Genomic DNA, 24,926 nt, shown 5'->3' on the forward strand with positions numbered 1-24,926 from the left:
ATATCTTGAAAAGAAAAAAACAACAACATTATATTCCAATTCAAAAAGGCGGGGGGAATTTTAGGGCATCTTTGTTTACGTAAGTATTATTCAGTCAAACTGAAATATTCATGAGGATAACTTATGAACTGAATAATTTAGTCTTTTTGGGTTGGGAGATTCATCATACAAAATCACTGTAGGTCATCTCCATTACTTTCATACTTAAATTGTTTGTTATTGAGATGACCTTTTTAGGATTGGTGAAATGGCCCATTTTAGCGATAATGTGAAAAGCACTGCAGGAACACGCTACTCAGTTTTACAAGTTTTCTCAAATAAATTGGCAAATAATCCTAGTGCATATAGTTTGTTTATATCTGGGGGAACTGAGATCAAAGGTAATCATAGTTAGGAATATATTTAACTTACAGTAGAAGGGTTTACCAAGTGGTATTTGTTTCATGGATTTGGATTTATACTTTGAAACATCAGCCTCAAAGTTTCCTTTTTCTTTCCACTTCTTTTAAAATCGTATTTATCTTGTACAATATTTCTGCTGGACAACCTTCTGTTCCCTCGTTGTTTATATTGGCACATCTTGGGAAATTGCCCTTTGTGATTTAAGTTAATGCGTTTTGAAATATTCTACAATACATGCATACTCTCTACTGGCCAAGCCAATACAAGCTTTTAAAGGTCTAATCAGATTTCCTGGCTCCATCGTGCAGAAACACAACACACTTTCTCCTGCATGATACTTTGTATAGTTTAGAGTTTAGCAGCGTTCTATTGATGTCCAATCCCTGCTCATTACTAATTCCTCGTCTCATCAGAGCTCATCACTACATCGAGGTCAGTGCACCAGGGCTAATGCATAATCACAAAGGGTTGTGTTTAGTGTTTTCAATTTATTCGGCCACTTCATTTCAAATGTTACATCCAAATAGACGAGTTGAAATTATGGCAATTTAGACTTCCGCTGGTATATAACTTGATTTGAAGTGACCATTGTCCAGGCCGTGCCTTCAGGCTGTTGTGGATTTGCAAATTACTTCTTTGTTAGTTAGCCATCATGTTGTGTTACGCAGTGGAAAATTGAGAGGATTATCTACAAGGTCAGACCCACAAAGTGAAGGTTGTCTGAGAGAGAGAGAGAGAGAGAGAGAGAGAGAGAGAGAGAGAGAGAGAGAGAGAGAGAGAGAGAGAGAGAGAGAGAGAGAGAGAGAGAGAGAGAGAGAGAGAGAGAGAGAGAGAGAGATCACACACAACAAGAACTGTTCAGTAGACTGCTCCACAGCTGCACCAGTATCCAGGACATGTCGTGTGATCTAGCTGCAAGAAACGAGAGAATCATCACTAAATGTTTAACACACACACACACAGTTTTTGGTGAGTGTGGTAAACTAACTCTCGTCAGCAGATGATACGGCCCTGGGGGCTTGTTTTTTGCGGAATATCAGAGTGGCTTCTCAATGTTTAATGTCTGCCAATGTTTTTTATATAAGCCCATCTACTTTTCAAAAGGAAAGGCTAATGACTTACACTGCTCTGCCGCTATTCATTTGTAATTAGTGTTGTTCTATGTTTTGTGTAAATGCACCAGTAAGAATAGCAAAGAAGTGCAGGGTTGTGTCCACTTTCTCCAGTATTCCAAGTCAGCATGTCTGAGTAGATGTTTTTAGCATGTGTTCAAAGACATACCAGTGGTTTTCAATAAACAAGCTTAGAAAGTTATCATTTTCATTATTTAAAACAAGCTGAATAAGGATGCTACATATATTAAACCGATTTGTATACCTTCTGATTTATCATGTAGATATGTCAAAAGTTAAAATGATGAAATGCTTTAAAAGTATTGCATTCGAGCAGGAAGTAGTATCCCAGAATCTGTCAATGGGCAAAGTCAATTTATAATATGTTTATGGAGATATTGACGTGTTAGACCTCTCATTATGCGGCACTGAGTGTTAGGTGATTAAAGAGAAAAAAAATATATTTTTATTTTAAGCTAGCAATTAAAAAAAAATACATTTGATGGAGCCGATACTCCAAGAATGTGCTGTGTATTGCAGTGAAATACACACGGACTGGGTCGTCTGGCAGAAAGCACCAGTGTTACCAGTGTTCGGATCTGCACTACCTCCCATCACCTCGCCATGGCAACCAGCTCTCCTGCAGGTCTCGCAGGCGTCTTTCAAACTCGCCTCGCTGGTTATTATTGTTTATCCGTCTTGTCAATCACCCAGATCACGACCATGCTCATCCATATGCATGGGCCCATCATTAAACGCCGCAGCCCATTGGCTGCAGGGTCTGGCGGTGCCCATGCCGGTCGTTGTTCTCTGCCGCACAACAGGTGATGGTGGCGCCGTGGCACATTGTTGGGCATCATTTGCATGGTGTAGAAAGTGCACATGTGGGGCAAGGCGATAAGTGTGGCTTTGCATTGCGTCTGCTGGATTAGAGCTTAAGCAGGAGAACCGGGGGTCCCCCTTGGGCTTAATTGTGGTTTATTTTGGCACACAGCACGTAACTCTCTTCTGCATCAAATGCTAATTTAACAAATAAAATGTGAAATACATTATGCTGATTTGGGAGGGCTGAGAAAAAGAGACAGAAAAGTGGTGAATATACAAATTAAAGGGAGGGAGAAGGAAAAACAGGCCTGGTGCAATATCAAATGTGCTTTAGAAATTGATTGCCGGGACCCACGGCACTAGATGTCCTTTTCACTGATCATCACCATGCTCCTGATCTGTAGCCACAGGGTCCAGGCCAGGCATCGTGTCCGCAGGTTGAATATTGATCAAAAACACAAAGCATAGTCACGGTCACATGCACGAGTGTGTGTTCGCGGGCATTGCGTGGGCAGTTAAGTTTTGATCAGATGGACCACTCCATGTATCTTGTCCTGCTCACTGGGTGCTGTACTTTCTTACCTCAGTAGAGATTAGTTATCTATTCTCACCTGTGAAATGTAGTGTCTTTGTTTCTGGGACAGACGGGACAACACTCTCAGAGAGGAGACTCCACAAACAAATAAACCACTATTACTGCCAGCTCCCCTCCTTTTATGCCTCCAAACCTGTGACAGCTGAATCCAGCAGCATTATGTTATCAGTTTTTCCGTTTTTCCCTCTGTCCGTCCTCCTCTTTTAAACACATTACGGCAGGGGTCTTCAACGTTTTTCAGGCCAAGGACCCCAAAACTGGTGGAGAGATGGATCAGGGACCCCCTACTATATAAATTGTATAAAATTGTGTTTTATATAAAACTGGGACTAGTGCCATATATGAACATAGCTACCCTGTTATTGTGCATTCAATACTAAGCTATTCAAATATAACATAGGATCATATATTCATGTTTTTAATTTAAACATGTGCTAGGTACAGGTTGGCCATGCCACTGCCATTTATAAACATACATATTGCATACAACACTGAGCTATTAAAGTAATTCAGTGATTCATGTTTTTACTTTAAACATGCATGAAGAAGAGACAGTGTATCCTCAAGCCATTTCTGGATGATACACATACTCCCACATTAGTGAGATGTCGGACCCTGATGACTTACTTATCTAATCTTGGACAGATGGAGGTTGTCAGGCAGAGGGTCAAATCAGCCTCTAAATATGTCGGATGCATGTAAATGTGTATTTAAATACATTTAATTTTTTTTTTTTTATACATAGAAAAAATTCTAATCAACCAAACATTTTGCGACCCCCCTGCAGTACCTATGCGGACCCCCTAGGTAAAATAGCCGTGAGGGAATCTCTTTAAATTAGGTACCTCGGACTAAAAGTTGAACTGTTAAGTCTTTGGTCAAAGGTGAAGGTATCTGTGCAACACTCTTTCTCTGAGGTACCCAGAGGGAAGTTCCATTACATCTGGCCCAACAAGTTCACTTACATTCAGGAATGACCTGAGTTGAATTCCGAGGTCTAAGGTCAAGGAAAACACATTTTTTTTAATTTATTTGTTTGCCTCTTGAACGCAGCATTTCCAGGACGCCTTGAGGCAATTTCCCCAAATTTGGCACAAATGTTCACTCTGCATGATAGAATTAGAATGTGGTGGTCAAAGGTGAAGAGCAGTAGGAACTCACTACACACATTTTTTGGCCATAACTCAAATATTCACATGTGTATAATGCCAAAATAATTGTGATATATTTTATGAAAATCATACAAGGTCCACACAGTGTACACGATGAACAGTCATGGACGTAAAGCCTTTTACATAAATCTGTCATATACCACCTGTAATAGGATAAGGCTTTGATGTAGTATAGTTTGTCTTTCTTTCCACCATTCATCAGTTTCTACGTATTGGAGTTACTTCTGACACGTTTAATGATCAGATGTATTTGTAAGTACTTAGGGTTTATAACAGATTCGGGTGAGAGTGGATCGGGCTTTCAGAAACATTTTGTTTATCACCTGTTGTCTCTCTCTCTCTCTCTCTCTCTCTTAAATGTTCTGCGTCTGTGTTTATCTTCTTTCTTTTCTCAGTATGAACCCTCTATACGCCTTGTTAATTTCCCTTTTAATATTGCTTCACACCTTTCACGGTGAATGCAAGTGCTCAGGTGTGCGCTTAAAAAAGAATGCTCCATATTTCTTTCTAAAAGACAAATTCAATGTCACACTTAGTCTGTCAGGTTTTCCAGCCCCAACCCTGAAATTAATCTCTCCCCTCCTCTATTTCTCTCTCTCTCTCTCTTACTCTCTCTCTCTCTCTCTCTCTCTCTCTCTCTCTCTCTCTCTCTCTCCTCTCTCTCTCTCTCTCTCTATCTCTCTCTCTCTCTCTCTCTCTCTCGCTTTGTTTGTCTTTCTTTCAAACTGCATTTCTAATTTAGTTTAATGCGATTTAAGAATCTGTCACACGCAGTTTGTTGCCTGTCAGTCTGTCACTGTGGCTTTGCTCATGGTGGGATTTGAGGGGTTTGTGTGATTTGGCAGGGTGCAGATTTCTCTGGGACTACAGCAGCCTGCCTCACTGCACGTTCATTGTTTAACATGTTTTACCTTTGAGACAAGATTTGCAGTTGTTTTTTTTTTCCTCTTGAGTAAATTACTCTAGTTACCATTTGGCTTAATGATCTAATATGCAAAACATAGTAAGTAAATTACATATGGGTTCAAATAAAATAAATGTGGTTTTCTTAAATGTTGTTATTTCAAAGTGTGTAAACTGAAAATATAAATTCAAGGCACCACACAGCACTTTACTGGGCCCTGTCTGTCAAACTGTCCCTATTCTTCTAAACAAAAACAGCTTTATATCCTTTTTTTCCCAAGGTATTCAGTTTCCAGTAGTTGTAACCTTTTGTTTGAGATAGATACCGTCTACACCCACAACCCTATTGTGTAAAGATCCTTATTTTTCCTGTCTTGACTCTTCGGCATAGTTTTGAGAGAAAATAAAAAAAAACTAATAACACATAATGTATTTTTTGAAACTGTCAAGTGTTGATTGGAGAAAGAAAGCCTGGTAGAATACTCAGAGCTGCTGTATTATTTGTATTATTGATTCCAACTGAAGTGTTCACTGATTTGCCTTGAACCGGGCAGGGAGCTAGCTAAGGTGTCACGGTGGGGAGGAGGGAACACTGAATTTATCTTTCTCCCAAAACTGAGGAGAGAATCACATCCCGCCCATGACAGACATGGCTCCTCTTTGTGTCTTTGTTGGGAGCCTCACACGACACAGGCGTCTATTCTTTACCCAGCAGGGACTTCACTGCTTCATCAGCTTCATCAAGTCACTCGTCTCAAAATGGAATTCTAAAGTTTTTTGGTCATTTCTGTTCAGAATGTACTACTCCATCCTCTCATGGATATTTGACAAGGTGCTAGTGGAAAATGAGCCAAAGAAGACGAACGAAGAAAGACAGAAACATGGATACCGTCACCACAGCCTGGTGTTTGTACGCACGTGCATCCCTGTAAACTCTATGGTTAACTTGATGCCTAATACCCCCCTTTCAGCCGGGCGTGGGTTAGCACATGCCTCGGAACTGTGAAGTTGATTCACTGGGAGCTGGTTGACAGCAGCAGAGATCAAAGTGTGGAAGTGAAAGCCCTGAAGATACTGTCATCCTCTACACATGTTAAGTGAACCGTAACCTGTATCTCATTACTCTAACACTCTTCTTTACCCTCCCAGCTGCTTCCGCTCCTCAAGTGCAGACCTTTCAGTGCGGGCAGCAGCACAGGAACTATTTTGTCAATATTTACCAAACCCAAACAAATAAAATGCAGTTTTGAGTGAATGTGAGGGGAAAAGAAGGCCAGTAACAGGGTTGTGAGGTTGTATGAGTCATTGAATAAATCCACTTACTGTAAATCTTTAAGATGTATATTCTGTGCAATGATAACCCAATCCTAATAAGTTTCAGAGTAGAATATTAACCCCAAAATGTCCTGTCCTATTCACTTTATTTCACACTGATTGAAATTCAATGTTCTTTGATTCAGATTAAGTTCTTTGATTTTCACCTCAACTGACGGATTTTAAATGATTCTGATTTGTCAAACCGAACTGGGGAGTGACACACATCCAAGATCACTCACTGGATTTGTAAGAGTCGGATAAAAATATACATAAAAATATACACAAGTGGTGATGTGCAAAGCTTTTGAAACTGTGACAGAGTCAGCGGAGGAACAGTAAATCTACCAATGAAAGTCATAACTGCTGCTCGCAGTCTGAGAGCATTGCTGAGCAAACTGGAAGAAACAGCCACCTCCTGATGGACTCGCTTCTGAAAAGAAATCCATGTAGACAGTCACACATTTTGACTGGAATCTTTTATATTGGACGTTTTCTGATGATACGTGACAAGAAAGAAGGAACAAAGGGACATGGAGGGATATGTTCTGAACCTGTGCTCAAGTTATTTCCCACTTTCACGGTCAGAGACTGATTCAGAGAATACAGTTGGCCACATCATTGAATCTGAAATAAGACACACGCAGGGCAGTGAAATAGCCTCATTTCCTGCTCAAATCTCAACAATCCATCATAAGAACAATGTGAGCAAACGTATACTTGACATTTACAAGGTATCAAATATATTCATTGTTTTCCCTTCCTCAGCAAGCAGTCTAATTTTATGTTTGACAAGGAAATACTACATAAAATATTGTGTCTAAGGTTTTAACCTCCACATTCCAAATGATGCTGTTGCCGTTTGCCATTTTGTCCGCGGATTGCCGATCTTGGCACGTGTGCTGATACGTAGTGCCTTCATCTTCGCTCAGGGCTGTAAACGAATGTGTAGTGTTGCTCGCATTCTTCCAGTAATCTCTCCCAGACTGCTGTGTGTGTCTGGTGGCCTGTGGTGCGGAGTCTGGCCCAGCATCCTCACCCAGTCTCCCACATTGCTTCACATATGGTGCTGCCTTTGTGTCAATTGTGCTCCACAGGGTTTCTGATAATTAACTAGATGACAGACGAATGAAATGACAAGCACGAGGTGGATTGGATTTTCAAGAGCCTTGTCTTTCTTGTGTTTCTTCAGTTGTGTTGAAATGTTTGAGAATAATTTCACCTCCTTCATTGAATCGAGTCCACTCCTTAGAAAATGAAGTTGTGTTTTTATGCTTGTAAACTGTATCACAATGGATTTCTGCATGACAAAAAAAAATCACTGACCATTATTAAAAACACACATTCACTGAAGATCAGACTCTCACCTCCTCATGGCTGCCTGCAGTACAGTATGGCTCCTGAACAACGACTTATCCATGTTAGCAGATGGGATATGTCAAAATACACACTGTTTAAATGAATATATACATCTGTCTTATTAGGTAGTTGTCATCGCACTGACATGTGTTCAGATGTTCATGTTTCAGATAAGTGTGGTTTTAATGAGAATGACTAATGACTGATGGTATCACACGGCTGCTCTGCTCCCCCAGCTCTTCTGTCACCAGTGCAAGGTGGCAGTGTCTGTGTGCTGACAAATCTGGCTTCATTTTTATACATTTGGAGGAGGTATCTGTGATGTCTATCTTTAAATAGACACATTCACCAACAGTGAATCTATTGTGGAGACTCTACCGACGACACTGCTCCTTCTTTTCTATACCACGCCAAGATGAACTCAACAAAAATGTACACTCCATTGCTCTCGCCCAAAAGGCAGACAAAATAGAAACGTATGTCCGGTCATCATCCAGCTCAAACACACAATTCCAATTACACAAATAGTTGAATTTATTTATTTATTTGAAATCATCAACCATCTTGTCTGCTTCTGCTGCTTTGATCGAAGGCCTTCATTACCGGGGCACCACTGCTTACTGCAGACCCTAATTGGGGCCTCCGAAAAAAGCAAGCAACATTTGATATAATGGCTTCCTCCTAAGCAGGAATGCTGTCCCTGCATTATGGCTTGGTTTTTGTATTGCTGAGTTCCCTGAGGGAAGGACAGAGATGCCATCATTAGGCAGCAGACTATGGCGGCGGTGGTCAGTCAGACCCGTGGCCTCGTAGCTGTGTCTGCTCTCTGTTTTCCATGTCTGACTTCCATCTGCCCATGAGCCCCTTCCCCAGTCTACTCCCGCTGGATATACTCGGGAACTAATGATGAAGGAAGCTTTGTGAAGACCTGGAAAGGGCAACTCTTCTTCTTCTCCTCGGTGAAAAAGAGGGGGGAAGTCAATGTGTTAAAGTTTATTAACTAGGCTGACCTTAACACAAACAATTAACATTTTCAGAAATACAGCCCCTCCCCATTGTCTCCCTCTTCTCAGTCCTAATCTCTGACCTCACCAACAGCAGCACCAACTCGTCTCCACTGTTTCCACAAGGGCAACTTAACAAAATAAATGAATGGCAAACCAGTTGCATGTATTTCTAAGGCGGTTGCAAGGTGCTGTGGATTATGCAGTGGAAGGTCAATTATCTGAAGATCCCCGACATGTTCAGTAATTGGCTAGGGGCCACTACTGTCACAGCAAAGAGCCAACAGTGATTATGTGACCTTATCTGCTCACTCTGCTGCTGAACCCCTGTGCAGCAGGACTCCAACCCTGTCTCTTCTGAAATGGCTCTAGAAAAAGTCCATCAAAGGGCACAGATCTAGGGCTATTGGAATGGTCGTACTGTGTGATTATTTTGTGTTAATATATATAATTCAAACTCTTAGCCAACCAGGTAAGTAGAACAGGAGCACACTCAGCAGCTTCACACTTTGCTTAAATGGCCTCTTTTCTCCTTCTCCTGTGACAGAGAACCTGTCATCTTTGTCCGTGAGGTGATTTTTATCCTGATGTGGACAAAAAAATGTATTTGCATTAACACCAGCACTCTTTCTCTTTCTCTTTCTCTCTCTCTCTGTCTATGTGTGTGTGCGTGTGTGTGTTTGTGTGTGTATGTGTGCGTGTTCCCTCTGTCCCACTTGTAGAACCTGATAAAGAACCTGCCAGAGCAGAAGGAGCTGAGTGCACTGGCGGAACTAAAGGGTGAATATGATGAGCTGGTGGAGTCGGAGCAGTTCAGCATTGTGGTGAGTATGATTTCCTGTGGCCGGACAGTGGTTTTCGGTTGGATCATGAAATCCACAAATGTTTCAGAATTCTGAAGGGATGCATCAGCAATCAGCAGTTGCAGTTAAAATGTTGTGAACGGTGTAAAGGGCATTTCTAATGAAACGAAAAACAGAAAAAGAAAATATAAACCAAGTTCCAAATGACAGAGGCTGTGATTAAAAAGGAAACACTTTTAAGGCATGCAAAGAGAAGGTCAATCATTTTTGATTAAGATTCAGCATCAGGAACTCACTGAGTGTCATCTTTTGACATCAGATGTCAATCTTTTCCCGCAATAAAAAAATCATACCCCGAGGCGATGAATCCTGTTTGTAACAAAGTTCTTTGAAAGGAAGGCTGCTGTAGTCAGCTGTCTTGATAGTGTATCCTAATCCTGGCATTGATTGACAATAATCAGTCCCTATGTGTGCAGTGATAGGATAAATAATATATTGCCTCATGTGCCACACTGTTAACTTGGAGTCAGGGAAATAATCGCCTTTGTTTTCCGTCATCAGAAGAAGTTTTCACGAAAATATTAGCAGGTAATTACAGCTCTGATTGTGTATTTAAAGGTTTTTGGGGTATAGGTATACTATTTAACCACATACAAGTTTTTTATATGCTCAGTGTCAGACTACTGAGATAACAAAAGGTTCAAAAGTGTTCAGATCATCGAGGTACATTACACAGTGAGGTTCAGGGCTCACAGATGTTCCCCGCTCCCCTAAGTTACTCTCTTTACTTGTTACACGCTACCTGTGTCTTTTAGGGGACGTGATGAAGCAGGTGGCGGCAGCCTCACTCATGATCCCGCCGACGCTGTGACCACATAACTCACGACTGATGAAGTAGCTCCTCAATGCAGAGCTATTAAGTTCCCTCGGGAAATAAGCCATGTTCAAGCTTTTCTCTGCCGGAGCTGTCATCAGCGCGCTCGCTTTCATCATGATTTTCTCCTTATTATATACAGAGCAATTCAAGTGAGGGGGGGAGGGAGGAGTCTGCGTCTGTGTGTGTGTGTGTGTGTGTGTGTGTGTGTGTGTGTGTGTGTGTGTGTGTGTGTGTGTGTGTGCGTGCAATGAATTGAAGTGGGTGGGAATGTTGGTGTGGGGGGAGCGGGGGGGTATTGTTATGCACACTACTTGCTCATACACAGGAATACATTTCAGCGGTAATGAAACATTATGGGCTGGATCCGAAGTTGCCTTCAAGCAGCGGATTATGCAGCGATCTGTAGAATGTGTCTGTGGCTGCTGCTTCGCCACATATCTGACACCCAGAGCCCAAGCTGTTTTAATTTCCTCCCATTTTCTTTCCCCCCCTTTTTTTCCTGGCTTCAGTGAATTCCCCCCCCCCGCCCCGCCCAAGTCTTTTCCACAAGTATTGATTGGGGCTGTACAATTACAATTTATGAGAAATCTGTTTTAATGGCCGCATCCTTTGTCTATGTGAAAATCAGGAAACAGGTTAATCCCACTTGATATAGAGGGTAGTTGGTTTTCATGTGATTAAAACTTAATACAGCCGTATTTACACTGGGGAATTAACATGGATTTCAAGGGGGCACCATAAAAGACTTGTTTAGGATTTATTTTCTGTCCTAAAAATATGAGTTTTTATAAGACGGTTAGTGACGGTTGCAGTTGAACTTGTCGGATTGCTAACACCAACACACACTTACTACAATCACTTTTTTCCTGATTTCTCTAGATGAGTTCGGTGAAGCTCCTCCGGCCGCGTCTCAACGGCATTCTGTTCAAGCTGACGTTCGAGGAGCAGGTGAACAACATCCGACCGGATATCATGAACGTGACGTTTGCCTGCGAGGAGGTGAAGAAGAGCGAGAGCTTCAGCAAACTCCTGGAGCTGGTGTTGCTGGTCGGCAATTACATGAACGCGGGCTCCAGGAATGCTCAGACGTTTGGGTTCAACGTCAACTTCCTCTGCAAGGTAACACACCAGCAAGTCCAAAACCACACACATGAACACTAGGTTGTTCAAATGTGTGAAGCATAAAGTGACAATAATGAGCAATCACATCCCTGGAGTGTGATTGGATTCAAGGTTGTTCTACATCCTGCTCCTGGATCGGTTGTAGTTTTTATTTCTTTACACTTATGTTTATGGGGAGAGCGTGGCCTAGGGGATAGAGCGGGTGTTCTGCAAAAAGAGGGTTGCTGGTTCAAATCCCAGTCTTTCCCATTTGCATGCCTAAGTGTCTTTGGCAAGATACTGAACCCCTAAATGGCCCCTCATAAAAATGTTGAGTGTACTAAAAATGTAAGTCGCTTTGGACAAAAGCGTCAGCTAAATGACATGTAATGTAATATGTGTACATTTTACAATACCAATGGACACCCAATAACATCACCTACTCTGATTCCTAAACAATCAATTACATTAATTTAAATACGTTTTCTGAGAGAAGGATTCCTTAAGTTTGGTGTGTGTCAGTTCCACTGCACACAAAGCAAAGGTTAGTCAATAAGTTGTTAAAGTTAAGATTTTAAAACACGCTATTTATTTTATATCAATATAAAAACGACATGCTAGATTTTTACATTTAAATCTTCCGAAATCAAATCAACTCAGAAACCGAATAGTTTATTCAGCATCAATTTAACAAAAATACTGAAAAAACATGGAGATAGTTTTGATGTGAAATATATGAACAAGCTACTGAACATCACGAGAGTCTAATTTTACAGCTCAGTATCTGGTATGAGTCCTGTGGGGTCGAGGTGACACATGGCTGCATGCGGACAGATCGCAGAGCTGCCAGAATCTTCTTCCACAGCTGATAGTTGAATGATGGACATTCAGTTCTGCTGACGCTGACTTAATCAGCATCGTGATGCCAGACACTGTCCGGTGGATGGATTGTGTTGGGAAAGGAAAAGTGCAACACTTCAGCTTTGAACAAATGATGATTCTCTGCATAGTCAACATATTTAGGCTCATTTTTCTTGGCTTTCACATTTATAGGACAGTAGTGTATCAATTCCTTACTTCCCATTTGTATGCAGATTATTATTTAATTCATAAAAGTTTCAAACAAATTTCAATAAATAAGTTTAAAGTGTATGAACATATTAAAAATGTTTTGATTTTTGAAGGTCCTCTGAGGATTTTGTTCCTCCTTTTCTCTGGGGAAAAAAAGACAAAACCCTCGCTCATTAATGAATACACCATCAGCCAAATGTTCAACAGCCTAATGTCTACTTGGAGGATAAAAATCCAGCAACATTGTCATATCTACCAACTGAGAACAAAAAGAACAATTTTAATGACAGCCCGAAAGTTCACTTCTGTTGTGTTGTCCCTTTAAAGCGGCTTCGGCACCACATGGTTGTGTAGAACAGGCAAAGCTTTTCAATATCTCATCTAATGGGTGATAAAACTGATGAGGATGTTTATTGAGCAGTGTGCAGAGTGTTTCCAGGACTCGTGGGGATGCTGAAGCCGGGGGAAGCCTCCTCCCAGCGCTGCCTGTGGTTGCCAATCAAGAAGTGGGAATTAACAAGTTGAATAAGTTGCATCATCCATCTTATAAGCAGACAGTGTTGGAAAACTTGAAACCCTTTTTTTCTACTTCTTTATTCTAAGACTCTTTTGAAGCAATGCTGTTAAAAGTAGAAAAGTAAAAAATCAAATCTCCCTTCAACAATCAACGTGGGCTTTTTTTTCCATATTGGGAGCCCTGTTGTAATTGCCATAAGCCACTGCCGTACACATGTGAGAAAGGGCCTGCATTGTAAATCCAGTGAGCCCTCGGTATTCCTGCGAGCTGTCTGAATCAGTGTGGAGTGTCAGTGTGGAGCCTGGAAACGCCTCAGGGGGCTGATTGGGCCATTATTGATGGACAAGAAGAAAAAAAAAGTCTGCTTTCTCACTTTACTCAATCAAGTAAATGGCCCCCTGGGTGGCAGGTCGCGGGTATCTAATGGGCTCATCAGGGAGGAGCAGGCTGGTGGTGGGAAAGAGCTTCGAGGGGAAGGGCACGGACTGACCCTGCTTCACCTTCAGCCCTCCACTGTAGCCCCTTGTCCTGCCAAGGACGCACACACACACACACACACACACACACACACACACACACACACACACACACACACAAACACACACATGTCTCCTGGGAGCCGTCTTGGTCAAATATATTCTTTCTGCCAAACACCCACTCAGGCTTTTACTAGAACTCTGGTGAAATGTAGATTTTAGATAAAGATTTTAGCAAGCATGATGGTGACTTAAATTTAAAAGAAAGACGTTATTTTGCAGATATTTCATTTATTTATTATTTTTTTGTAGAGGGTTGGCTTAAAGAAGAAATCCTAAAAGCAGAAACATAAGCATGACTGTTCAGGAGATTAATGACACTGGTACCATAATGAGGAAGAAATTTGATATAAACATTCAATCTTCTGCAGCTCAAAAACAATGAAACATTCTTTCTCTTGGGATTCAAACCTGCCATTCTCGAGGAAACCCACTTGCAGTGGCTCTGCTTAATAAATCGAGGAACAAGTGACATTGAGTTGTATCCAATTTAAGTTTAACTGACTCGGCTGTGTCAAAGTCACTTGAGCTGTTTGACTCCTCTACCCAGCATCTGTGTGACCTTGTGTAATATAACTGCTGCTGAGATTACTGGGACAATTAACCACTATACAGTTAATGCCCTCAGCCCATACTGAGTGAATTAGCATCGCTATGTTCCTTCTTTTCACACCAGTGGCCTTGTTTATGTATTTTCTTAACAAATTATTATCTATTCAAGCATATTTAAAGGACCCGTGCCCTCTTGTTAGACAGTACACTAATTATATTGAATGTGCATGTATACAATGTGTCCGTTGTGTGCTTTAGGTCCATCTCTACCAGTTACATTGAATCGTCAAATTTATATATTTTTTTTTAATTTTCCTAATAGGAATGTAAATTGACAATTGTTGGCTTGTAATCTAACTACCTTGCCGCTCTAAATGCTCAATGTGTAGCAATATATTGTAGTAACTGGTTTGGGATTTGGAATATTACCACCTCAAGGCAATGCATGTTGAAAGATTGAAAGATATAACTGCCACACATTTGCTGTGAGCAACACGGTAATGAAGCAATGTTTCTACATTTCATTTAAATGGACACATCTGTTCCAAGGACTGGCTTCATACTCAAAACATTGACTTTCAAAACTAATGGCTGCTGTGAAAAAGTATTATATGTGGTCAGTTCTCAATATACAGTATTTGAGATGAAAAATGAATGTAGCTGTAGCTGTTTAAGGAGACTCGATCAAAGCTTAAGGAATCAGACAGTTAAAGCCTCCCTCACTTTTAGTTTTTCAGCATAAACTTTTGAATGTCTAGGACAAGTGATGGTCAAGGATTAGAAATGGCCGGGACTTTCACACAGACCGGCTCAATGCAACCTGTGCACAGATACTGGTCCAGTTCTCACGATGCCCTAAAGCTGCATTGATTGGAATACCTGATGTAAAACATTGTGAAAATAACATCACTGCCCTGGGGCTTTATGAAGGATTCCCCTTGCCCTCACAGAGGTCCTCAACTGAATATGATCCACCAGTAAAACCACCCTCCTCCATTAAAGTACTGTACATCTTCATCTCCCATAAACAAACTACTGTAAAAGATCCGTATAGTGACCATGTCGACATTGAAATATGTGTTTCATATACCAAAGCATTGTATTGTATGTATATATATATATATATATATTTACATATATTTGTTTATAGTGTTGGTCTATTTAACCATATATTCTCATGATATCTCCTCTGGAGGTTTTAATTGTGTTTACACTATTGAACAAAACCAGCCCTTGAGACACATATGTCCAGATTGTGTGTTATTATTATTATTATTTAATATATTTAAAAAATAATAATATCCACAATCCAGAAATTAAGATATCTACCAGAGAAGAAATGCATTTGGTTTTATTAAGCAGCTGAGTTGCAAACGGTAATAATAATATAAATTTAAAAAATCTTTAAAGCTCAGTTTCCACAATTTTATTTTAGTATAACATTATTAAATTAAATCCCAGGTTGTTTTTTAAAAACAAAATTGAGAAAGATAAGTCATTATTATTTAAATGTATAACAATAACGCTCAATTAAAAGTTTCAGATGTAGAGAGAGGTATTTCAGGGGGCTGTTGATGAATTGGTGAATAGAATCACTTGGACACGGTCATCTCACAATGCTAGTGTCTATCCAGTTTCATTATGTCATTTGAGCCGTTACCTTATTACCTGAAACCACCGGGTTTCTTCACTTATAGCCACTGTTCCCAGTTTGCACATTCTCCTGTTGATTAGTTCCTGTCCGAGTTATTTCTCTAAACCATTAACACGTTGTATCTGTGAAGTAATAAATATATTGCGAGCTAAAACTACAGGACATGTTGTTCCGTGTTATTTATAATAATTATTTGTTAACATTCACAATGTCTAGTGTTTCTCTTTCTCACAGTTCACCCTCTCTTAATTACATTTGACTAATATTAGTTTGCAGATGAATTCAACATTCTGGCACATTTTTTTGTTTGGTAATGACAAGCTGGGGTATAACAATAGACAAATTAGAATTTAAAATCCATGAAATTAAAATGTGATTACCCAACATGAGCAAATGATTGATCCTCATCTAATGAAAGTTAGTGTGTGTGTGTGTTTGTGTTGATGTTTCATATGCCTCCGACTTTCAGTAATTGTTCCTGTTCAGTAATGCTGCAGTGTTTGTGTGTGTGTGTGTGTGTGTCTGAGCGAAAGCACACACATGTTTGCATGTGCACAGGTGTGGGCATGTCCAACTGCAGGCTGTTAACAGCACAAATATTATCAGTATGAGTACACAGAGGTGGGTTGTGCTAATTAGCTTTCCCAGCATGCCATTCGAACAGCATGGCAATCACGGTGGGGAATGAATATGAAACAAGTTTCCTATGCACTGATGTGCGCACACACACACACACACACACACACACACACACACGCATACGCACACACGCACACTTACACACATCTATGCACATACTCGGCAAACACAGTACACTACTAACATTCAAACTTTTCTGACTCGCTCTTCTTTTATTCTCATTACAGTGGTATCATTTTAAGTGTGTACGTAACGTATGTGAGAGTTTGTATTTGTTGAGCCATAAGTAATTGGTCGGGGAAGTATGTTTCATTAGCATCATCACGATGCAGTTCCATTTTATGTCCGTCTCATGTACTCTGTGTCCTTCCAGTTGACTGAAGTACCTATTACACGCAGTCCCTTATTATCTTGGTGGCAAGGGACTGAACTCGTTGTACTTGCTTCGTGGTTGCTGCCATCAAGTACATGGATTTTCCATCATCATATCATAGGATATTCTAACCTGTTCATTTAATGTCTGCTACGTTTTATCAATTCATTTTAACTTTGATTCAGATGTTTTAAGTACCGTTTGTCTATTTAGCTTCACTAAGCCAGATACTTCTAAAAATGTGTGGTTCAGATATTTGAACTGAGTTATAATATAAGGTATATTACCATAAAGAATTTGGTTGCTCACTTCTTTTCTCTTTTTGTTTCTAGCTGCGGGACACTAAATCCATCGGTCACAATACAACACTTCTTCACTTCCTGGCTCAGAAGTGTGAAGAGAGTTTTCCAGAGATCTTGGGTTTTCCAGACGAGCTGGAACATGTGGAAAACGCCAGCAAAGGTATGTGTCTGTGTCCTTATGTCGTGAGAACATCACACATCACAGCACCCACATGTACATTAAAGTACATAAAGGGACGACATCATGTGATGAAGAACGCAGTCCGCCAAAGGCTGAGGTCTTCACTGGAGCTGCCAAAACCGATCCACGTCAACATGTGCAATGTATTTTTAACCTTGCACTCTGTCTGTTTAAGTTTATTTCCAACACTTCCACACTTAATCCGTTTCATCCCTTGACGACAGCTAGCACTCTCTCTGTGACGAGAATAGAGTTGTGTGTCTGACCACACTGTCATTCAGCCTGTCAATAAACGAATTCCACTCTAATTCTATTCTCAAGCATTCAGTGGAATCCCTGCAGGCTTATTTACTGTTTTAGTCTCATAATTGGTTATTTAATCTAATTCAACTAATTATGCACTTGACTGAGGCGGCCTGCCATTGTGCAAGTGGACTGAATAGTTGTCCTGCTGTGTGTATGTTAAGATGTCTATATGGACAAATGTTGAATTATATCGACTTTGTCATTTTGTGGAAATGAATAATTCAAGGATAAGTCGCCTAATTGACGGAGGCGAGTGAGAACAAGTTTCCAACAAAACAAAAAACCCTCAAAGCAAGAAAACAAGTTTACTCTGGGCTCACCTTGCTTCAGTTGTTCCATTGATCTTAACCCGCTGTTAAACTGGAGTTTCATTGAGACTCCCTCTCTACATGTTAAGACATTGAAAGTTTGAATCCTTCACAATTTCTTTACAAACTCCCTCCTCCTTTCTTCTTCGTGCTCTTTAGGATTGTGTTCTCGCCACACTCGTCCTCCACCAAGTGGAATAAAGAAAGAGCCTCTAAAAAGTCACTGTGGTTAAATTGACTTGGTGCAGATCACATAGGAACCCGGTGATTGGAGTCCACGTCCAAGCTCTTCTCCTTGGGAAGCTCTCACTATTTATACACGATAGCCTCCTCTGATGAGAACCCTTTTCTTCAACCTCCCCCCTATTTGTTTTGATTTAAGTTTCTGGTGAAGCAATTTTCCACAGTTGAAAAAAAGTCCTTGTTTATTTTTAAACCCATTAGCTGTTGTCATGGAAACAACCATCTTCCAGGGCTTCATAAGCAACATATAGATTATAATCATTATATATTATATAAACACGTTTGTGTGTTTCTTGCCTTGTGAGTTTCATGTCAACACACCTGTTCACAGCAATGTGGCCCAATCCTGTGATTTCATCAGCCGTGAGCAGATTGTTGAGGGAAGGTTGAGTCAGAAGGACACTGACATCGGTGTGGGGGCATTCACACGTAATCAAACAGCCATCTGCAATGGCAATTAATACATTTCATTAATAAGTGCAATCAGGCCTGGGATAATTGCCCTAGAAAATCATGACTTTTTGTGCCTTGATGGACAGCTTCAGACTTTCCCTCCTCGGTTTCACAATTTTCTCCAAAGAACTGGATCGCCACCTTGCTATTGTATTGATCCTGACACAGTTTTTGTTCCACCCCCATTCAAAATGGTCTATTCCCCGTAGTAATTCATGGCAATTAAGTATAGGGTGATGCCTAATCATTGTTAAATGCATCACTGACAACCAGTGGCCAGTGACACCGTTTGGTGATGGTGAACATAGATTAAAAAATATCCTGCTGTGCTGTTTTTATCCATTACAGCCGTTGTGTGTACCATCAGTGCAGACACATGTGTATCGTTGGCAAGTTTGAGCCCTGGTGGGGAAGCAGTTGTTCATGAATAATTCAAATAGCCGATCTAATCTTCCTGTTTGACCCCAGTACATTTTATATCTCAACAAAAGAGATTGGAGTAGTTTATTGCAATTAAAAGGTCTCACGTTTCCACTTACCCTCATTGAATTTGATGATTCAACTTAGATCTGAGTACTGTAATATGCAACTTCTAGTTTTTCTTCATTTAAAAATGATGGTATATTTTATTCCATCCGAAATCAGTATGCCCATAGACTTGCCTGGCAGCAGATAGTGGCCTGACGGAGCTGGAGGTTAACAATAACTAAGTCCAGCACACAGAGATGTTCCCTGAGGAGAGTTTTCCTCTCTCCCAGGATCCAGCAATGATCAAAGACGGATCTGTATTAAGGTCAAGTTTGATTAAAATTCACATGATTATGTGGAGAGGCAGGGCCGGCAATCTGGAGATGTTCCAGATAGGGACAGGAAGAAGGGCAGAGGTTTTTACTACACAACCCACTGTTTATACATGGGCTCAAATGTAATTATGTATCTAAATAACATTAAGGCCTAACAAGGAAGGTGTAATCACTTGACGTTAAGTGAAGGTTAAGTGGTTAAGTAGTGAGGATGTCATTATCAGTATAAGGTTATTATTCTGGTCTCTTTTGTTTTATGTACTGTATCATATACTCAAACATGTTTTTGGATTACTATGCAGTCTTGGCAAACTGTCAATCCTTATTTAACCTGAATAGCATTTTTTCCCAAATCAATATTTAGTTAAACACCATGTGCTTTCATAGAGATATTAAGTAGCAGATGTAATAATACAAATATATAGTATACAGTAATAATATTTAATATAGTAGGCCCACTGAACTAATTAGGTTATTTGTTAATAACAAATAACAAATTAAAGACATCACATATATCCCTTTGTACCAGACCAAATTTCCCTTAACTATTGTCTTTGTATCCAAACGGCTCCTCACTTCTCTGTGAGCTCCATCACTCTCTGATCAGAGGATCCGTAGCCTCTTCTGACACCGCGTCATCGTGGATCTCTTCTGATAAATCAAGGCGAGGTGAAGAAGGGTTTAAAGGAGGTTGGTGTTGCTGAAAGGAGCTCCGGCCTCCTGAGCATCGACAATGCTCTTTTATGTCATCTTGGTTCCCCGTTAGACACAATAACTGCTCACACACTATCACCACTGCATGGAGGGTATCAAATATTTCATCAGTTGTGGTTTAAATTATCATTGATGCACTTTTTACATCAGTTTTGCGGTAGTTAAATCACTGTCCTGGAAACATTGACTTACTGTGTTTAATTGATGTGATGTAGTGTGTTTCCTCCACCTTGATTGAATCTCTTGACCTTTTTTTCTGATTTCAGACAACTCTTTATTGTTGAATTGCATGAGGTATTTTTTTTACTAAATGTAACTATATATAACTATACTAAATAATTTGTTCAGAGATTCAAGTCCAAACTTCCCTGAAGAGCCAAACTCTTGTGACATTCACTCCCTCGCTTCTGTTTGGCTTACTTGTTTTACTTGAGTGTGGGTGACATGGTGGGGATCCTAACGTTACAATGCATTTCCCTTCAACTTCCTGGTCCTCTCCTGCCTGAAATCCTCTGTGTGGTCAATACTGACATGGATTTAAATTCTCAGACTCTGAGACAGATTAGCTTCCGGCCGGATGTGCATATCCCTGTCGTGATTGGTTGCTAATGAGAGAAGGGCCGGACAGTGAGTGCACACAGCAGTTGTGCAGTGTCTCTGTGTCAGCTGACCATGAGTCAATGTGCATATATGTTTCTGTACTATGAAATGTAGCCATCAAGTCTTATAGAGTCCACTGTTTTCATGCCCCTGACCTCATATCAATAGCAGAACAGAGAAGCCTTGAGAGAAATGCCATTGGCCCGCTTGCCCTGTTAAATCCCCCCCGGAGATGAATATGTGGCCCTCTACAATGGGAACTAAGTCTGTGTGGTGATTCCACTCAATCAGTGGTGCAGTGACAATCTGTCTTGACAATCCGGGAAAAGAGGAAATATGACACAAATGTTCTCATAAATCTATTTAGTATAAGGCATAGCCAAGGGCAAAGTACTTTGGAGCCTGTGAGAGAGAAAATGGAGAATGAGGGAAGGAAAAAAAGATGGGCTCTGAGGATATTAATACCACTGTGAATATATCTATTATCCACATTCATTTCAAGGCACTGCAGCATAATAAAGCAGTGCCCATTCCCCCATTTAAACTCCTAGCTGTACTCTGCTCTGTATTACGTAGACAAAACGACTTTTCTGGATGGGGAGGAACATAGAAAGGATCATTTGTCTTTTGGTTTCAATAGAGTTGCAGTGAATCGTTGGGTTGAGAGGATGTTCCCCCTTCTCTCACTGAAGTCAGCTGTTGAAGCTTGAAATAGACCTGACGCCTTTCTAACCGAAAGCTCTCGTACTTTTGCGCAGATGCAGAAATGAGAGTTGTTTTCGTCTTTGAATGAAACTGGAGAATCATGTCAAGGTGAAATTACACTATATATTTTTTTTTGTACAGCTCATATCCTTAATATAGGCAGTGTTGATGCCAGGAAATAAACAAGCTCACAATTCTTAACTTTTTCTACTCACCGCGATTAACAATCTAAAATATATTGAAATACTATTTGATAACAGATAGAAATTAATTGATGAACACATAATTTGATTGTATTTTTGAATAGGTTTTCATTTTGCGCAAATGTACAATTTATCGAATCATACAGACCATCAATTCTAATTGAAATGGGTAGATGATTAACTGAAACTTTTACTGTTTGCATCGAGGGTGCAGTTATAGACGACGTGTTGCATAAAACTAAATTATGCCGTCATTTTCTCATGCCGTTGTTTCCTTGTTAAATAAATCCTTGTACCAACCCTTTCACGTTACAGAAGATTTAAATCAGCCTCTAATATTAAGCTGATCAACACTTTTGTCGTATAAGTGTCTATCTGAAAACTGGACCAGCCAGATAGGAAAGTCCAAGATCTTAATTTGACCGGAGCTGGCGCCTTCTTGCCCCTTAAATTATATCATGTGGTCTTTTCTGTTATTTCCCATTGAGGCTTATTATGAAATCTGATTCAGAGAGAGAGAGAGAGAGAGAGAGAGAGAGAGAGAGAGACAGAGAGAGAGAGAGAGAGAGAGAGACAGAGACAGAGAGAGAGAGAGAGAGAGAGAGAGAGAGAGAGGTCATTCACTCAGGTCACACATGCCTGAAGCGTGTGCAGAGCAGTTTTCCTGTGTGTAGGTACCATGCTTTGATTGTGGGCTACTTCCACATCGATACCCTGACAAGCCACCAAGTTTAGTCTTGCACTGCAGAAAGGCACAGACAGAAGGGAAGTGAAGGGGCATTCAGGAAACAGCTGCGTCACTTCGCTGTTATGAATAATTATTGGGGTATTCACGGTTATCAAATGTAAATTAATAGAGCTTTGTTTGCAATGACAGTTTTATTTAGCATCTTGACCTTTTTTTCTAATGTGCTTCAGGCGCCTGAGTTTAATTCCTATTATTTCAACATACAGATATAAACTGCATGTTGTTTTTTTGCATTTGTTACCTCCAACAGCACCAACATCCGACCATCTCAACCTGTGGAGGGGGGGGCGGGGGATGAAATAAATAAATATATAATCAATTTCACACTCAGTGAAACTCCCCTTCTCAGATTTGTAGTCAAACTTTTCCATTCTCCCTCAGAAGTAATTGAATGACAAGCTGATTTAGGTGCATATTAATATTCTCAATGGGAATTCCATTTGCCATTTAATCGTGAGAGTTAATGGGGCGTGATATGAGGCTCGGGAATGTGCAGCATTTCAACTTTATTGCAATTTATAAAGTGGGGAACTGCGAAGTAGGTGAACGCGGGGACGGTTTTCTAAATTGGGATGTTTTTAAAGATAGGCACATTTCATCTTTTGATGCACAGGTAGTTAGTGTAATATCAGCCACAGTTTTACAAATTAGACCCCAGGCTGTGTTCATCATGTAGCTCGCGATCCTGTCATCAGGATGCTTTCAGTGAGCCGCTCTGTGGAGCACGTAAACTCTCTGAGAGGGAGAGTCCCCCCCTCCAGCCCGGAGCTCCCAGCCCCAGACAGCAGTCTGCTGGCTTTGTCCCTGTATATACTTGAGGGGCGCGGCCAAAGTCTGGATGTATAACCTTTTGAAAAATCTGTAGCGAGAGCTGGAGATTGCGGCTCACTCGTGCTTTCCCTTCCAATCTCACTGAGATAGAGAGGATCTGCAAAGAAGGAGTGGGAGAGCCTGAATCCAGGCAGCAGAAGCTGCTGGAGCCTAACTGTGCCCAAGATGGCTTTGGATGGCTATAGGCACTATTCACAAATATTCCAGAATATTAAATAACGTTTCTATTCATATTTAAGAAGAAACACAGAGTGAACCTGTCAAATGTACAATATTGCTTTAAAATTATTATATATTCTGATATATTGTTTATAGTTTAAGCTTAGATTTGTGGAGCTATCTATTTGATTGGATATACTCACATAGATAAGAGAATAACACACTTAAGTCTAAAAAATGTTATGTTTTCAGAGAAAAGAAAATAGTTTCAGTGAATCTAAAATGGTTATATTCAGATATCAACCTCAGAAATATCCTAATGTGACATATTTGTTTCTATATGTGTGGTTCCTCTGGTTTTCATCCTGTTGCTGAAGCAATGTAAGTTTGAAGGACGTTTAAAGCTTGTGGGCTTCTTTACTTTTGAAGTGCCCTGCTTGTGCTCGCTCCGCACCTTCCCCGCTTTCATTCGGTCGGCGCTTCCGAGCCGAAGCACCAGGCAAGCTCTCCCCGGAAGCTTTTCGTGTTTGAGAACTCATTATTTATACATCAAATGAATTTAGCAATGGGTAGTTGTATTATTGAAGGCACAGTCTTCAGTAACACACAAGCAATGACAGTCTTTGGAGTCCTGAGATTTCCAGATGATTTGACTGGATCCTTTTTGCCTGGCTGCACACACAGATTTACATGATTAAACATCATCTGGATGAAAGCAACAAAAACTTGGTAGTTGCACTGAAAGAATTAAACTGAAGTTTCCAGGGCCGGCTGCATCGTGAGTGCTCAGATCTTGAGCTTTATATAAAAAAAAATATATATATATGAGTTGCTCTCCCATATAACATCAACTACACCTGACCGGTGGGTAATTTAACGATGTCAGTGAGGCTGGAAACAAAAACAGTTTCCTCACTGGTTGTTTAAGGCATACTCATCCCTAGACCCTGGAAGTTATAGAGCAGGATCAGCGAGGGTAGCAGTGCAAATGGACAGTCTGTCATGAAGAATATTAGGCACAGGAAACAGACCTGTCGAGCTCCACCAGCCCAGGATGAGTGATGAGCTCTAGAGACTTTCCTTTTTCATTTTTTTTTTTTTCTCTAATGCTTCTTTTTCTTTACTCACTTCACGAAGGATGAGTAGTTCATTGTGAGACCAAAACAACTGTTCTCCGACTCTCTTTGTCCTGTCTTCTCTGTCCATCTCCCTTTTTCCCTCCACCTCTGATTTCTTGCATCACCACTTCGGGCCGGCCCCGGTATGAATGCAGACAGAGACAGACACATGCAGGAAGGCCAGCAGCCCTGCTTAGCATCAGGCTCCAGTCCGTGACAGCAGATCCCAATGAGAGCTGACAATGGGATCAGGAATGAGAATAATGCTGTTTGCCAGCCTGGAAATTCAGCCTGTCACACCAGACCGTCCCCCCCGCTGCTGTTCCCATGTGCTGAGGTGATCAGGGAAGCTCCACTTTGTATGCACCTCTATTTTGCTTGACCCAAACCTGCAGATAGAATAATCCACCGACCAGCCTTAAAAACAGTTTAGTCCACCAGGG

The 24,926-nt window shown here is 40.6% G+C and overlaps 1 protein-coding gene across 4 annotated transcripts in view; it reads left to right on the top strand.

Moving 5' to 3' along the window:
- Nucleotides 1–24,926, top strand: part of diaph2 (diaphanous-related formin 2) — a 329,090-nt gene that overhangs the window by 193,190 nt on the left and 110,974 nt on the right. For all 4 annotated transcript variants that reach the window (XM_062393632.1, XM_062393635.1, XM_062393633.1 and 1 more), the window contains 3 exons: nucleotides 9,409–9,510; nucleotides 11,246–11,485; nucleotides 17,142–17,271. In XM_062393632.1, the coding sequence (XP_062249616.1) occupies nucleotides 9,409–9,510; nucleotides 11,246–11,485; nucleotides 17,142–17,271 (472 nt within the window). The remainder of the gene's footprint in view (nucleotides 1–9,408; nucleotides 9,511–11,245; nucleotides 11,486–17,141; nucleotides 17,272–24,926) is intronic.

The sequence above is a fragment of the Platichthys flesus genome, chromosome 8 (genome assembly GCF_949316205.1).
Source record: "Platichthys flesus chromosome 8, fPlaFle2.1, whole genome shotgun sequence".
Classification (NCBI taxonomy): Eukaryota; Metazoa; Chordata; class Actinopteri; order Pleuronectiformes; family Pleuronectidae; genus Platichthys; species Platichthys flesus.